Source organism: Mizuhopecten yessoensis, unplaced genomic scaffold, assembly GCF_002113885.1.
Source record: "Mizuhopecten yessoensis strain PY_sf001 unplaced genomic scaffold, ASM211388v2 scaffold4359, whole genome shotgun sequence".
Lineage (NCBI taxonomy): Eukaryota > Metazoa > Mollusca > Bivalvia > Pectinida > Pectinidae > Mizuhopecten > Mizuhopecten yessoensis.
Genome location: NW_018405506.1, coordinates 197,639 through 214,433, shown reverse-complemented (window position 1 = coordinate 214,433; position 16,795 = coordinate 197,639). Strand labels below are relative to the sequence as shown.

General features: G+C 38.8%; 1 protein-coding gene across 1 annotated transcript in view; it reads right to left on the bottom strand.

Annotated features, from left to right (window-relative positions):
- Window positions 1-12,921: 12,921 nt before the first annotated feature.
- The window catches only part of LOC110448823 (leucine-rich repeats and immunoglobulin-like domains protein 2), a 50,590-nt gene continuing 46,716 nt past the window's right edge, over window positions 12,922-16,795 (bottom strand). Inside the window, exon 19 of the mRNA XM_021495269.1 lies at window positions 12,922-16,557. Within this exon, the coding sequence (XP_021350944.1) occupies window positions 16,181-16,557 (377 nt within the window). The 3' untranslated portion in view covers window positions 12,922-16,180. The remainder of the gene's footprint in view (window positions 16,558-16,795) is intronic.

The window sequence follows — 16,795 nt, the reverse complement described above, 5'->3', positions numbered from 1 at the left end:
CCCTAGGTCAAGGCACGAAAAGGTCATAGTCAAATTCAATTTGTGACCAGAAACTGAACAAAGCAATAATATTTCATGAAACATCAAAAATCCTGAATCGCTGAATATAGAATAATTTGCTAGATGCATGAATACTAAAAAATTGTTGTTTTGTAATATTTCATATATATAATAATATGAAACACATCTTACTTTTTTAACGTTGAAAGTGAGTTAAGGTCATTCATTAAACATATACATAACAAATATGACTAGAATCGAGGTTCTGTTGTATTTTACATAAGTTTTTTCTCAATTTCAAGCTGGTATGAATGTTTACATGATACATTTTACGTTATTATTGTCCTAAAGACAGATTCCCAAGTTGTGTTATCGATATTGAAGTGTCTCTGTCGTAAGTGCAAACGAAATTCCTGAAACAGCCTGACATCACAAAAATCATTGCTTCTATTTGTTGTCTCGTGTTATTCGAGCGAGAGAAGAAGCTTCAAAATGACACTGATCCTATTGCGTTCATGGCCCTATGGACGCAATTTATTATGGTAAGCTTATAGAGGAACTTGCAGTGGAAATGTAAACATAACCACTTGTTATAACTTGTACGCTTGGTATACCCACCAGTTTTACTGTACAGACGGATTTACTTATAACAGTTGTTCTTTATAGCTAGTTGTATTCCATTACTATAATCACATTGCTTTATAACCAATTTTTTTTTTGACTATTATCCAAATGTACATTATATATAGGCCTATAGCGAGGGATTCTATATGAATATAATTATAAACTTTATTTCTTTTACAACTATTATGAAACAAGTTTAATATTACAACTTATATTAATCACTCTTGTTAGCCCGGGTGTTAGCGCGCGGGGGGTCTTAATGTGGGAGGAAACTGGAGTAGCAGGAGAAAACCCACGTGATCAGACAGGTGACGTCCGATTGGGGAGTCGATGGTGAAAGGCGATTGCGTTATCCACTGCACCACCCGACCACCCCATGGATACAAACATAAGTTATAACCTATTGTAACTGAAAGTCAGCTATGTCCTGTATGATCAAACACCATCGGCACGTCGCTGTAGATAAAGTGTAATATATCAATACCACTCGCAATTAATTACTTCAAGATGAAAGTATTACGTCATCAGATATTGAAAACGATCACAGGGTTACTTCCCTCACCCCGACTTTTACATTTGTAAGTGTTCCGTATAGCTAACACAGTAAATACACAATTTAATATAAACTTTATTTATCTTACAACAATTATGAAACAAGTTTTACAACTTATACTAATCACTCTTGTAAGCCCGGATGTTAGTGCGCGGGGTCTTACTGTACCCAAATATTCGGGCAGGTGACCCCATACGTCCCAACGTCCGATCGGAGAATCGAACGCCGGTCGCCTTGGTAGCAAGTGCGCTATCCACTGCGCCACCCGGCCACAAAATTACAAATAGAATGGCAGTAAACTCAATAGTCGTATACATACATGATTAAAATAAATTAAAAAATAATTGATCGAGATGAATATTTGTTAATATCTACAGAGTTGTCTTTCTTTGGCCACGTTACGGGTGTTACGAAGCACATGTTTTATGAATGATGTGATATTGACACGAATTGATGAAATAGACATGACACTTGTTTTAGTACTTCAACCCACGGGACAAAAACTACATCATGTAAACACGCTATAGCTTCTTTAATCTGAACACATTTAGTGAAATTTGATGTATGTATCATGATGTTTCTGAATTGTTCAATATTTCAGAAGAAACTTCCTAGATTAGACTGGCTCCCTTCTCTAGAATATTGAATAATTTAGACAGAAAAGTATCCTATGTTCTAAACTAGGGGGAGATAAGCAAGTAGTAAAATGCAGTCGAGAAAATCTTCATAAAAAGGGGCTGGTAGCCAGTCTATTCCTAGACGTTTGAATACTATATAAAGTACTCTTAGGTTATATACGTGTATGTACTTATTTCAATTCCTTTGAAACAAATGTGAGGCCTGTAACCTTTAAAGTGAGTCAATGTCGTTCCATTGAATGTATTTGAAGTCCTCTAACCAAGTGAGCTACGGGACCGTGAAATATAACATTCTGGATCATGTTTTTATTGTTATCGTTTTTTTTCAACACATACACTTTTGAAAGTTGGCAAATGAAATTTATTTGAGCAAAATCGATAGCCGTCTTCCCGTTATAGTTCGTAGAAATCATTTACGGTTTTATCAAAGTTGTTTCTGTGACTGTGTGTCCTCGCAAGTGGGTCAAGATCACATTTATCTGAACATATTTGGTAACAATCCCCCACCCCAACGTCATTTATTTAAACGAAATTTATAATATTTTACCCCAGCCAGCTACAGAACAAATAGCATAATAAGTCGTTAGAGGGTTTTAACAAAGTTGACCCCGTGCCCTTGTAATTGGGTCAAAATCATACTCATTGTTAATGGTTTGGCTTCCCTTTACCATAGTACATGTTGCAGGAGACATTAACAATTTAGACTTAACCCTTTCAACCCTATGTAACTTTAGTAGACTCTACTATGCCTTGATCTGGATGAGTCCATTATGGTCAACAGTGGTGAAAGGGTAAATGGTTTTGCAGAAGAAGTTGTTGGAAATGTTTAACACAATCTACCCATGACCTTGAGATCAGATCAAGGTCATGTATTTGTATTTGATAGGCATTATCCCACCACGCATCAGGACACATGTTATGACTCGAAACTCTAGATTCTTTTAAAAAAAGGTTACTAAAAGCTACATTTCAAAATTTTGACCCGTGACTTCAATGATAGATCAAGGTCATTTATTTGAAATTATCTTATAGTCTTCCCCACAGCAAAATGCTAGTGTGCCAAATACCCGGCCTCTCTGTCCTGTGTTTATGTAGAACATTTTTATGAAGGAAAGTTGACGAACAGACAAATAAATAGAAAGATGTATCACATAAACTCGGCATTTGTACAAGATAATCTATCAAGAGACCCAAGGGCCCTATATCGGGTACATGTTATTAAAAAGTGTTTGTAAACGTGTTAATAATTCAACAACACAAAAAAATGGAAACATTTTCATCAATTTGACACTATAGTGGTCATCTTAAATGTTTTTTTCCAAAAATGTACCTTTGTATCTATTTTGGTTTAAATCAACCAGAGACGTATATACGCCGCTGAATCAACCTAGTAAAATTAGAGGTTTCATTAATATAGTCCTATCAGAGGCCTGTAGGCTATCTTTGATTGTGCTTTGGCCCGAAAAATCACGAAACCTGGCCACAGCTTTGAGAGTCACTTGAATTACCTTTTTATCAAAAGTGGACCGATAAAAGTTTTGATAAGGTGAAACATAGTGTCTTGGTCAATTATAGACCAGGATTGTCATACTGGATTGGTCCGAAAAATAGCACTTGGTTATGCTCGTAAAATAATTATTTCACACAAGTTCGATTTAAAAATGGCTTAGTTGAACTGGAGAAATAGGCGTATCAGCTCTTGTTCCCCATGACCCATCACCTTGGTCCATGATATAAAACGGATATGTGCATAACTTCCCTTAACATTTTTTTCCACGAACCAGGTCAGCCAACTTATTTTCTGTGATGATACTACCTAGATCTATTATTGTGTGGCAGTGTCTGCCATGTAAGAGTTGCCTCCCCTCAATCATAATTGCTACCATCTAGTCTTTGCCATTTCAGAGGGGTTCATGTCTCCTGTTCCGTTCTCGTGTCCCCTCCGTTACTTTGCTATCCTTACGAAGTAGTTTTGAGTTCCAATGTTTTCCTTGTGAGCTGAATCTGTGGTATTTTCCCTCTATTTTACTTGCTACCGTCATTAAGGTTAAGAGTACCACTACATCATTAAAGAATTTGGAGTATTCTCCCTTCTATATAGAAGATGAGAGAAGCAACCTAAATCAGTTTTTTTTCTGGCTCGGAGTAACTATCCCTGTCAAATTTTACTTATGCTTTGTGACCTATAAACGGTACACTTATTTGTATGCCGTCATTGCATACTACCTGTATGGAAACATTGGTACAGGGCACCCTACTGGAAAAGTTCGACCCCTGCAGTTTTTTTGTATTATTATTGTTTTCATTTTTTTTTTAATTCCAATGAAGAACGACTACACTTGCATCGCAACATGTGATTTGTATGGAATTAGATTATATCTAAATCGAATATATACACGTACATAAAAACTTTATTTATTATGCAACAATTATGAATTTCATCTTACATGTACATTAATCTCTCTTGTAAACTAGGACATGTAGTCCACCCAGTGGTAAACTAGGACATGTAGTCCACCCAGTAGTAAACTAGGACACGAAGTCCACCAGTGGTAAACCAACCCACGGAGTCCACCCAGTGGTAAACAAGGACACTTAGTCTATCCAGTGGTAAACTAAGACATGTAGTCCATCAAGTGGTAACCAAGGACAACCCACGGAGTCCACCCAGTGGTAAACTAAGACACGTAGTCCATCCAGTGGTAAAGCAACCTACGGAGTCCACCCAGTGGTAAACAAAGACACTTAGTCTATCCAGTGGTAAACTAAGACATGTAGTCCACCAAGTGGTAACCAAGGACAACCCACGGAGTCCACCCAGTGGTAAACTAAGACACGTTGTCCATCCAGTGGTAACCCAGGACATGAAGTCCAACCAGTGGTAAACTAGGACATGTAGTCCACCCAGTTGTAAACTAGGATATGTAGTCCACCCAGTGGTAAATCAGGATACAGAGTAGACCTAGTGGTAACCAAGGACACGTAGTCCACCCACTGGTAAACTAGGACACGAAGTCCACCCAGTGGTAAACTAGGACAAGTAGTCCACCCAGTGGTAAACTAGGTCATGTAGTCCACCCAGTGGTAAACTAGGACACAAAGTTCACCTAGTGGTAAACCAGGACACAAAGTCCAACCATGCAGTGATAAACAAGAACACGTAATCCACCAGTGGTAAACTAGGACATGTAGTCCGCCCAGTAGTAAACTAGGACACGAAGTCCACCCAGTGGTAACCCAGGAAATGTATTCCACCCAGTGGTAAACTAGGACATGTAGTCCACCCAGTGGTAAACCAGGAAACAAATTCCACCCAGTGGTAAACTAGGATATGTGTTCCACCTAGTGGTAAACTAGTACACAAATTCCAGCCAGTGGTAAACTAGGACACGAAGTCCATCAGTGGTAAACTAGGACATGTAGTTCACCCAATGGTAACTTAGGACATGTAGTCCACCCAGTGGTAAACAAGGACATGTAGTCCACCCAGTAGTAAACTAGGAAACAAATTCCACCCAGTGGTAAACTAGGACATGTAGTCCACCCAGTGGTAAACTAGGACATGTAATCCACCCAGTGGTAAACTAGGACAAGTAGTCCACCCAGTGGTAACCCAGGACATGTAGTCCACCCAGTGGTAAATTAGGACACAAAGTTCAACCAGTGGTAAACCAGGACAGGAAGTCCACCTAGAGGTAAACTAGGAAATGTAGTCCACCCAGTGGTAAACAAGGACACTTAGTCTATCCAGTGGTAAACTAAGACATGTAGTCCATCAAGTGGTAACCAAGGACAACCCACGGAGTCCACCCAGTGGTAAACTAAGACACGTTGTCCAACCAGTGGTAACCCAGGACATGAAGTCCAACCAGTGGTTAACTAGGACATGTAGTCCACCAAGTTGTAAACTAGGACATGTAGTCCACCAAGTGGTAAATTAGGACATGTAGTCCACCCAGTGATAACCAAGGACACGTAGTCGACCCAGTGGTACACTAGGACACGAAGTCAACCCAATGGTAAACTAGGACATGTAGTTCACACAGTGGTAAACTAAGACACGTAGTCCATCCAGTGGTAAACCAACCCACGGAGTCCACCCAGTGGTAAACTAGGACATGGTGGTAAACTAAGACATGTAGTCCACCAAGTGGTAACCAAGGACAACCCACGGAGTCCACCCAGTGGTAAACTAAGACACGTAGTCCATCCAGTGGTAAACCAACACACGGAGTCCACCCAGTGGTAAACAAGGACACTTAGTCTATCCGGTGGTAAACTAAGACATGTAGTCCACCCAGTGGCAAACTAGGACATGTAGTCCATCCAGTGGTAAACAAGGCTCAAAGTCCACCCAGTGGTAAACCAGGACACGAAGTCCACCTAGTACACAAATTCAACCCATTGGTAAACTAGGACACAAATTCCACCCAGCCCAGTGGTAAACTAGGACATGTAGTCCACCCAGCGGTAACCCAGGAAATGTAGTCCACCCAGTGGTAAACAAGGACACTTAGTCTATCCGGTGGTAAACTAAGACATGTAGTCCACCCAGTGGCAAACTAGGACATGTAGTCCATCCAGTGGTAAACAAGGCTCAAAGTCCACCCAGTGGTAAACCAGGACACTTAGTCCACCCACGGAGTCCACCCAGTGGTAAACTAGGACACTTAGTCTATCCAGTGGTAAACTAAGACATGTAGTCCACCCAGTGGTAAACTGAGATATGTAGTCAACCCAGTGGTAAAATAAGACGCGTAGCCCACCCAGTGGTAAACTAGGACATGTAATCCACCCAGTGGTAACCCAGGACATGTAGTCAACCCAGTGGTAAACAAGGACACAAAGTCCATCCAGTGGTAAACCAGGACACTTAGTCCACCCACGGAGTCCACCCAGTGGTAAACTAGGACACTTAGTCTATCCAGTGGTAAACTAAGACATGTAGTCCACCAAGTGGTAACCAAGGACAACCCACGGAGTCCACCCAGTGGTAAACTAGGACATGGAGGCCTGTGGTAAACAGGACACAAATTCCACCCAGTGGTAAACTAAGACACATAGTCCACCCAGTGGTAAATTAGGACATGTAGTCCACCCAGTGGAAAACTAGGACATGTAGTCCAACCAGTGGCAAACTAGTACATGTAGTCCATCCAGTGGTAAACTAGGACATGTAGTCCACCCAGTGGTAAACTAGATGTAGTCCACCCAGTGGTAAACAAGGACATGTAGTCCACCCAGTGGTAAACCAGGACACTTAGTCCACCCAGTGGTAAACTTGGACATGTAGTCTACCCACGGAGTCCACCCAGTGGTAAACTAGGACATGGTGGTAAACTAAGACATGTAGTCCACCCAGTGGTAAACTAGGACATGTAGTCCATCCAGTGGTAAACCAACTCACGGAGTCATCCAGTGGTAAACTAAGACACAAAGTCCACCTAGTGGTAAACCAGCACACAAAGTCCATCCATGTTGTGATAAACTAGGACACGTTGTCCACCCAGTGGTAAACTAGGACATGTAGTCTATCCAGTGGTAAACAAGGACACGAATTCCACACAGTGGTAAACTAGGACATGTGATCCAACCAGTGGTAAACTAGGACACAAAGTTCACCCAGTGGTAAACCAGGACACAAAGTCCACCAATGTAGTGATAAACTAGGACACATAGTCCACCCAGTGGTAAACTAGGACATGTAGTCCACCCAGTAGTTAACTATGACACGGAGTCCACCAGTGGAAAACTAGGACACAAATTCCACCCAGTGGTAAACTAAGACACATAGTCCATCCAGTGGTTAACTAGGACATGTAGTCCATCCAGTGGTAAACAAGGCTCAAAGTCCACCCAGTGGTAAACCAGGACACGTAGTCTATCCAGTGGTAAACCAACCCACGAAGTCCATCCAGTGGTAAACCAGGACACTTAGTCCACCAAGTGGTAAATCAGAACACTTAGTCCACCCAGTGGTAAACTAAGACACATAGTCCACCCAGTGGTAAACTAGGACATGTAGTCCATCCAGTGGTAAACTAAGACATGTAGTCCACCCAGTGGTAAACCAGGACACGAAGTCCACCTAGAGGTAAACTAGGGCATGTAGTCCACCCAGTGGTAAACTAAGACATGTAGTCCACCCAGTGGTAAACTGAGATATGTAGTCAACCCAGTGGTAAAATAAGACACGTAGTCCACCCAGTGGTAAACTAGGACATGTAGTCCACCCAGTGGTAAACCAGGACACTTAGTCCACCCAGTGGTAAACTTGGACATGTAGTCTACCCAGTGGTAAACAAGGTCACGAAGTCCACCAGTGGTAAACTAGGACACGAATTCCACCCAGTGGTAAACAAGGACACATAGTCCACCCAATGGTAAACAAGGACACATAGTCCACCCAGTCGTAAACTAGGACACAAAGTCCACCCAGTGGTAAACCAGGACACGTAGTCTATCATGTGGTAAACCAACCCACAGAGTCCACCCAGTGGTAAACCAGGACACTTAGTCCACCCAGTGGTAAACTAAGACATGTAGTCCACCCAGTGGTAAACCAGGACACTTAGTCCACCCAGTGGTAAACTAGGACATGTAGTCCTGTGGTAAACCAGGACACAGTGGTAGCCCAGGCTTTGTAGCTGGCATGGTCAATACTTGCTTTGTACTTTGTGATTAACCCTTTTTACCACTGTAGACCCTAATGGACTCCTCCAGATCAATGTATGGTAGGGTCTACTAAAGTTACCTAGGGGTGAAAGGGTTAAGGTCATTGAGCTTACTACATACTTTTGAACCCCTTCAGTATGTGATGCAGGTACACTTGAGTTTCATCAAGGTATCTTTCACAGTTCAAAAGTTATGGCATGGACAAGATTTCACTTATTTGACCTTTGACCTTAAGATGAAGGTCATTGAGATATAGTTACAGTGCATTGTACACATTCAGTCAGTGCTAGTTAGACTGAGTTAAAGTTACAAATTCATCAAAACATCTTTTTACAGTTTTAAAGTTATAGTCCAGACCAAATTTCGCATTTTGCACCTTTGATCTGGGGTCAATTCTTCAGTTACCTAACAAGAGGCCCAGAGGGCCTTATCGCTCACCTGGATATCTAATCAATCATGGCAAAATATTCTCCAAATGAGATCCAAGGGAATATGCCAGACCCAAAGGCCAATCCTTGTAGCATATCTGTATTGGATTTTTTATGCCCAGCAATTTAATGTATGGTTATGGGGTGGGTATCTCAACAGCTTCCAAGTTGTGACTAAGAAACTACCGTAAAAACCCATGTAATTTGCGCTCCCATGTAATTTGCGCAGGTACTTTTTTAGGCTGAAAATCGGGAAAAAGGCTTCTACTCGAATATTTTGCGCACCCAAAAAATCTGGGAAAAAAACGATGTTCATGCTCCGAAAATCGATCTCTGAATATATTTTTTTTAAATATATTTCTATGATTTTTTTTCATTGATGTAAAATGATATTTAAAACCAAGAGGAAACTACGTAAAATGTGTATTTTGTTGCTTGTTTTCTTTGAATTATCTGATCACACATGACACACACGTGTGCGCATATCGGCATACATCAATTCATTTTAGCAATATTTTACATAAAACATTTACTTGCTTACAAAAACATATCAATTAATGAGTAATTCGATGTTTAGTAACCGCTGGTGCATATCTCCTGGTGAAAGACATAATTAGATACCTTTTATTGATCATAATTACGATCAGTGAGAAGGGCTCATCATGGCGACTTGGGTTACGTCACTTCAAAACAGGTCATTTCACAGTTCAGTTTGGCCACGGAATTAGACGGTAGGTCCCTAGGGTTGTGGCCAGACCCCAAGATCAATTCTAATATCATGACTGCATTCGTCTCTTTATGCCCAACAATTGTATATATATAGTTTTGGGGTGGGGATCTTAACCATTTCAATGTTATGACCCAGGGACTATGTCTCCAAGGATGGGGCCAAACCCTAGGGCCCTCCTGGAAGCAAATGTGCATTCTTCTCTTTACACTCAGCAATTGTATATATGGTTATACGGTAGGGATCTCAACCATTTTCAAGTAATACACTTTTTTGGGCCCCACCCCTTAGCCAGGGAGTTTGCCCCACCATTTGTACAATTTTGAATCTCCACCACCTAGGGATGCTTCCTGTCAAATATGGTTGATATCCATCTCTTTCTTCCAGAGAAGAGATGCTTAAAGCAGTATAGCCAAAGTCAGCCACACCATTTGTACAATTTTGAATACTTGCCTCCAATAAATGCTTTCGATCAAATATGATTGATATCCAGTGCACAGTTCTACAGAAGTCATTTGNCTACCTAGGGATGCTTCCAGTCAAATATAGTTGATATCCATCACTTAGTTCCAGAAAAGAAATCGCTTAAAGCAATATAGCCAAATTTCCCACTTTTGGCCCTGCCCCTCAGCCCCACCATTTGTACAATTTTTAATCTCCACCACCTAGGAATGCTTCCAGTCAAATATGGTTGATATCCATCTCTTAGTTCCACCCCTCAGCCCCCTGGGGGGTCAGCCAAACCATTTGTACAATTATGAATCCCTGCCTCCCAAGAATGCTTTTGATCAAATATGATTGATAACCAGTGCATAGTTCTATAGAGGTTGTTGGTAGCAATATAGCCAAATTACCCACTTTTGGCCCCACCCCTCAGCCTCCTGGGGGGTCAGCCCCACCATTTGTACAATTTTGAATTACCGCTACCTAGGGATGCTTCCAGCCAAATATGGTTGATATCCATCACTTAGTTCCAGAAAAGAAATCGCTTAAAGCAATATAGCCAAATTGCCCACTTTTGGCCCTGCCCCTCAGACCCACCATTTGTACAATTTTTAATCTCCACCACCTAGGAATGCTTCCAGTCAAATATGGTTGAAATCCATCTCTTAGTTCCACCCCTCAGCCCCCTGGGGGGCCAGCCAAACCATTTGTACAATTATGAATCCCTGCCTCCCAAGAATGCTTTTGATCAAATATGATTGATAACCAGTGCATAGTTCTATAGAAGAAGTTGTTGGTAGCAATATAGCCAAATTACCCACTTTTGGCCCCACCCCTCAGCCTCCTGGGGGGTCAGCCCCACCATTTGTACAATTTTGAATCCCCACCACCTAGGGATGCTTCCAGTCAAATATGGTTGATATCCACTTCTTAGTTCCAGAGAAGAAGTCGCTTTAACTCATTCACCCCTGAAATTTCATAATGAACTATTCCAACCTTTGAATTGGAGGAGTTCAAATGTGTCTTCAGGGGTGAATGAGTTAAAGCAATATAGCCAAATTGAGTTGAATTCCAATCAGTGGTTAAGAAAAAGAAATTGTTGACGAACGGTATGGCCGAAGGACCAAGGTGAGCTAATAACAGTGCAGTGCACACCTCATTGGGGTATTGCAGCTATGGTTCAATGGTCAAGGCAAGATTATATAAGAGAATCCAGTACCAATACAATGTCTCCCTTATCCTTATTCCAGGCATCTTGCTTATTCAAAAGTTTTGAACATATCTTGCCCCTATGACCTGTAAACTTAAAAGTGGGCCAAGGGAAATTCATTTTAACAAACTTGATCAGCCTTCATCCAAGAATACTGGCTAACTTTCATAACCCTAGGACTCTTGGTTATTTATTTAAAAGTTTTAACACATTTGACCCATTAACTTAAACACGAGTCAAAATCATTCAAACTTGATAGCATTTCATCAATTGTTACAACAGCAAAATATCATAAGCACAGGCCTCTTGGTTATTCAGGGTATCACATTTTACCCTTATGACTTAAAAGTGGGTCAAGGTAATTCATTCAAGCAAACTGATTTGAGAAATTTGTTCAAGGAAAGTACTGAAGGACATACAAAGGTTTGACAGACCACAGAGACAGCACCACCACATAAACTCATCGGCACTTTGGTGCCAGGGGAGCTAAAAAAACATCAAAACAAGCTCATAAGATTTCATATTCTGGTATTTTATTTTATCATTTTCTCAAATATTCTGTACAAATATAATGCTTCATTCTGACTCGCACACAACCCACATTAATAACATGTTTACATCTTTAATAAATTAAAATGGTTCAGCTTCCATGCAACAGTGTGAATTACTAGTGCCTTGACTACACACGTAATACCTGGCCATACACAGAAGTAAACAATGACACACCGAGACTACCCATGTTAAACATGAGAGTCAACAAGTGACAGGTATGGATTAATGGAAACTGAATCACACACATAACAGACAGGAGGGGCATACTATACCAAATTGTAAAATATTTGTTAATTTATGATATAGTTAGATTATCACTTCCTTTTTGAAACAATCAGAAATTTTGAAATTAAGCAAAATGATTACAACCAACTTGTTCTGCCATTTTGAAATGAATAACCTTTCTGGTCATTTACAACAAAGCATCAGATCAAAGGGCTTCATGTTGAAACATCACTTTGCATATCAATAATTTTACCATAAAAATTTCAATCTGAGTGATCGTCAAGGGAGATAACTACAGAATGATCAGTTTATAGGGACTGGATATAGTAATGACAGTCCAAGAAACAATCACAACACGAAGCTGTCTAAGAAAGTCTTTCATAGTCTGATAAACCCGGACTTGAGTTTTCTTAAAATCTGTTACCATTTGTCTACATTTCATTTTGAATACATGAATACAAATTATTTTTTTAAATATCAAATAGTTAAATGAAACTTCATTTTATAATTATCTTGGTTTAAAAAGATATTTTAAATGCAGATTAAAAGAAAAATATTTCAACATAAAAGTTAGGATCAATTTAAACGGCACAAATTTCTAATAAATATTAGAATTTACTTTTTTACTCATGATAATGAGAGCCGATAACTAGTGCATGCAGGCATATATATAAAATACTAGGTTGTGACATTCTGGTTAACAGGGTGGGATTTGGGCATGACACATTTAAATTCTTTCAGAGATTAACATCTCATTACTCTAATAAATATTCAATTACATAAGGTAAAATTGGGAAAAAAACAACCATTTTAATTCTTTATACATATTTTCTGTAAAAATGCACATGTATGAAATTTCGAAAATGTGAAAAATGAAGCAGTAAATTTAAATTGTATATCAAAAATTATAATAATACATCATGTAAAACTTCAGTGTCATACCTATATATATCTACAACCTTTTTAGTGTGAAATCGTCAATGTGAAAAATGACATTCTTTGTGACAAAAATACTAATGTTAATATCATTGAGTATTGGGTATCCAACATTTAAAGAAAATCTTCATACTGTTTCTATCAAATGTTGTCATATGCTTTTAATATTTTATACCTGAGACCATCTTGTTTTCAACAACAGTTGTAGCAGTATGTGTTTTTAAGACATTTTTTACAGCAGTTTTCAAACTTGTTAAGATTTTTTTTATCAATTACTGATATTCTCATATATAAAGTAACTGTGCATGCTCAACAAATATTTTTCTTTGCTCTAGCTTACTTCAATCAGTTCATGATCGTTGTTTTATCAGATTTAGAATTCAATGATTCTACCTTGCACAGTAAACATATTGCCAACAAATTAATACAAATATCATGTGTTAAAGATTGGAAATGATTTTTGCCATTTTTTCTCACCTGTAATTATATTAAGTAGTGATAATTTCACCCTATATAGGAACTTAACCTATACTTTCCCTTATATCATCACACAGAAAACATACATACAGGTACTGCACAACAAATTTTGATGATAATTCAGGTAAACAGATAAATTAATTTGTGACTTTTCAATATTACAAAGCAAACATATACACTGTAACATTTTAAGTGCCAGAACATTTGATTTGTTTAATTTATGGCTATTGTGGAAGTCAAAGTATAAAATACTACATTATTGAAAACCAAGTGTGGTTTTATTTCAAGGTATAGGAATATATTTTTAAATAGACCAAATCAAAGATTAATACCATACAATACGACTGTGATACAGATTTGTGACACAAAATTGGATTTCTTGGGCATACATATATATATATATACTAGTGATATTTACGTGTAAAATGTCTAACGCTTAGCTAACAGCACCTAGACGAGGAAATACCACAACTGACTGGCCTATCGACGAGGAGTAACCACAACACACTTGGCCTACAGGGCATTTACACCAACCACATGTACGCTCCACACACACATTTATACCCTCACACAATCTCTAGTCACCCAGGTTTGTTTGGTTATAAATTAACCACATACAAAAGCACTTGAGAATTAACAACTTTTGAAATTATTCACTATAGCAATATGTTGTTAAGTTTTCTTTTTAATTTGAATTTAAACATAATCAAAATTTCAATATTCAAATATATGCTGTTAAGTTTTTTCAATTTCGTATTTTAAACATAACCAATATTTTAATTTTCTAAGTATCAATGGTGTGCTGTTACTTTAAAATCTGTTTCTGAATTGGTTTCATCCCAAAAGACAACAAATCCATGTTAAATTTCTATAGAAGTCAGACTCTGATAACATCTAGTATTGACCTCCATTGTGCCAGACAGGACCCCAAGAAGACCAGGGTCTAACACTTCAATGACGACAGGAAGACCTGGGTCTAACACTTCAATGACCTGGTTCTAACACCTTACTTGATCACTTCCGGTCATTATGTATTTCATCCACTCTATGGGTCCAGTCTTTGTTTTATAGAACCTCCACATCATGGAACACTATACCTTTATACTCAATTACTTCAGTGTAATAAATTAAAATGACAACTGAAACCATACGACACTAAGTAAGATTAGATTTATCAGAACGTTTTGACGAAGATTCAATGCATATACTATTGTATATCATGTTTCCTAAACAAAGAAACAGTAAATATATTCAATTTTAGAAAAAAACAAAAACTTTTCATGTCAAGGTCATTGCATTCCATATCGGTCAACGAAGGTGTGATGTGGTCATTCTATAGAACAAGGATGTGACATTCACACACAAAATTGCAATCATAAACCGGTTACGTTTCCGATATGTTATTACCGCGATTCACACAGAGTACACTCTCACATACAATCCTACACTGGTTACGTTCCCCTTATAAGTACTGTGAGTCACACAGTACAGTACACTTTCACAAACAATCGTCTAACACACTAACTTTATACACTGTAATAATTAAGTCTACAAAACAAAAACGCTCACATGGAACAATGGATTTGCATGAGGTATGTTCCGTCTGATTATTTACAATGAGAACAAAATTTGTACACATTGCAAGCTTTAAAACATTATTGGCTATACAAAATAGTATGATACAATTCCGTACACAAGTAATCGAGAGATGGGAAATAGGCCTTAAACCTTGAGGCTGTATCATAAATAGGTTTCAATAAATGAACAATGCCATTTTAAAACCGGTAGATGCATTACATAGCACCTATACTGAATAAATAAAAAGCATTAATGCAATTTTTGGTCTCAAGAGAACATTTCACCACATTGTTTTTGTTGCAATTAATTTTGGCAGTTCACCATTTTAAAGTGTTTGAATTTACTTCTACTTTTACAAAACTAATACCATAAACATGAAACTGATTCGGTTGTGACAAAAAAGAGAGATATCTATTAGGATTTGGAATTCTGATTCCTTAAAGCTTGCACCCAATTTCATTCATTTTCCATTATTTTAGTTAATACTGAAAGAAGCCTGTTGTTTATCCTGTAATTCTTTCCTCGCCTCACTTGTAATAAAGTAGGTGTTGAGGTTACAGGATATATAGGAAGCAGTATCAAACTGAATAATTTACCCGTTTCATCTCATTCTCCATTTTTTGTCGTCAATGTACACAAAAACATATCAAAGTATACAAATAATCATAATAATAATAAATGTTTCTCCCTGCGGCCTACTGAAGGTCACACAACACAACAGTACCACCCACCCCTCCTGGGCGGGTCACAAGGTATAGTCCCTGTGGCCTACTGATGGTCACACAACAGTACCACCCACCCCTCCTGGGCGGGTCACAAGATATAAAGCTTTGGCTTGTTACACAAATCACAGAAACTTGAATATAGTGTTCCGACTCCGTCACGCTGCTGAACATCAACGTTCCGAACTCTTCATGCTGTCAGACGTCAGTGTCTCGAATCCTCGCACTGTTGATCATCAGCGTCCCAATCCTTTCACACTTTTGAACATCAGCATTTCGAATCCTTCCCGTTGGTGAACACCAGCGTCCGGGAACCCTTCACACCGTTGAACGTCCAGACCCTGACGTCATTATTATGCTGATGGGTACCTACTTGTCAACAAACTAACCACTACACATCCACTGTTTTCCCATCTAAAGATTTTAAAGTGCCATTTTGTGTGACGCCATTCGCTTTTGAATGCGACGACGATTGTGAACGTCTGTGCTTTGGCGGAATGACGGGGGGGATTTTGTCTATGGCTCCACTGCTCGTTCGATGAGTACCACCAACAACTAACACTTCCTTGTAATTGTTATGATGATTCGAGTCCTTGGCCACGTTTCGTGACAGCGACGGTTTATTATTAGCACACACCTGACAGTCATGAGTATTGAGTAGAGATGGGTTTTGGTGGCTATATGGATTGGGTATATTTGGTACCACATGTGGAGGCACGCCATGATGTGGTGGGGTTGGTGATGGTGATTTCATAACATGATGACACACTGCAAGTAATGAAAAATAATTTAGAGACATTGGTGACAGATTTGTTTTTCGTGATTTCAATTCGATTCACTAAAACCGGTATTTTACTTAAATAAAATTGAGATTTTCACATTTTTAGGAAATTTTGTGTGAAAACATAACTAGTTTAATGAAATAATCATTAAAAATCATCCTTATGAAACAGTAATAAAAACAATCATCAACTTTCCTTCAACAGGAATTCTTAAAATAAATGTG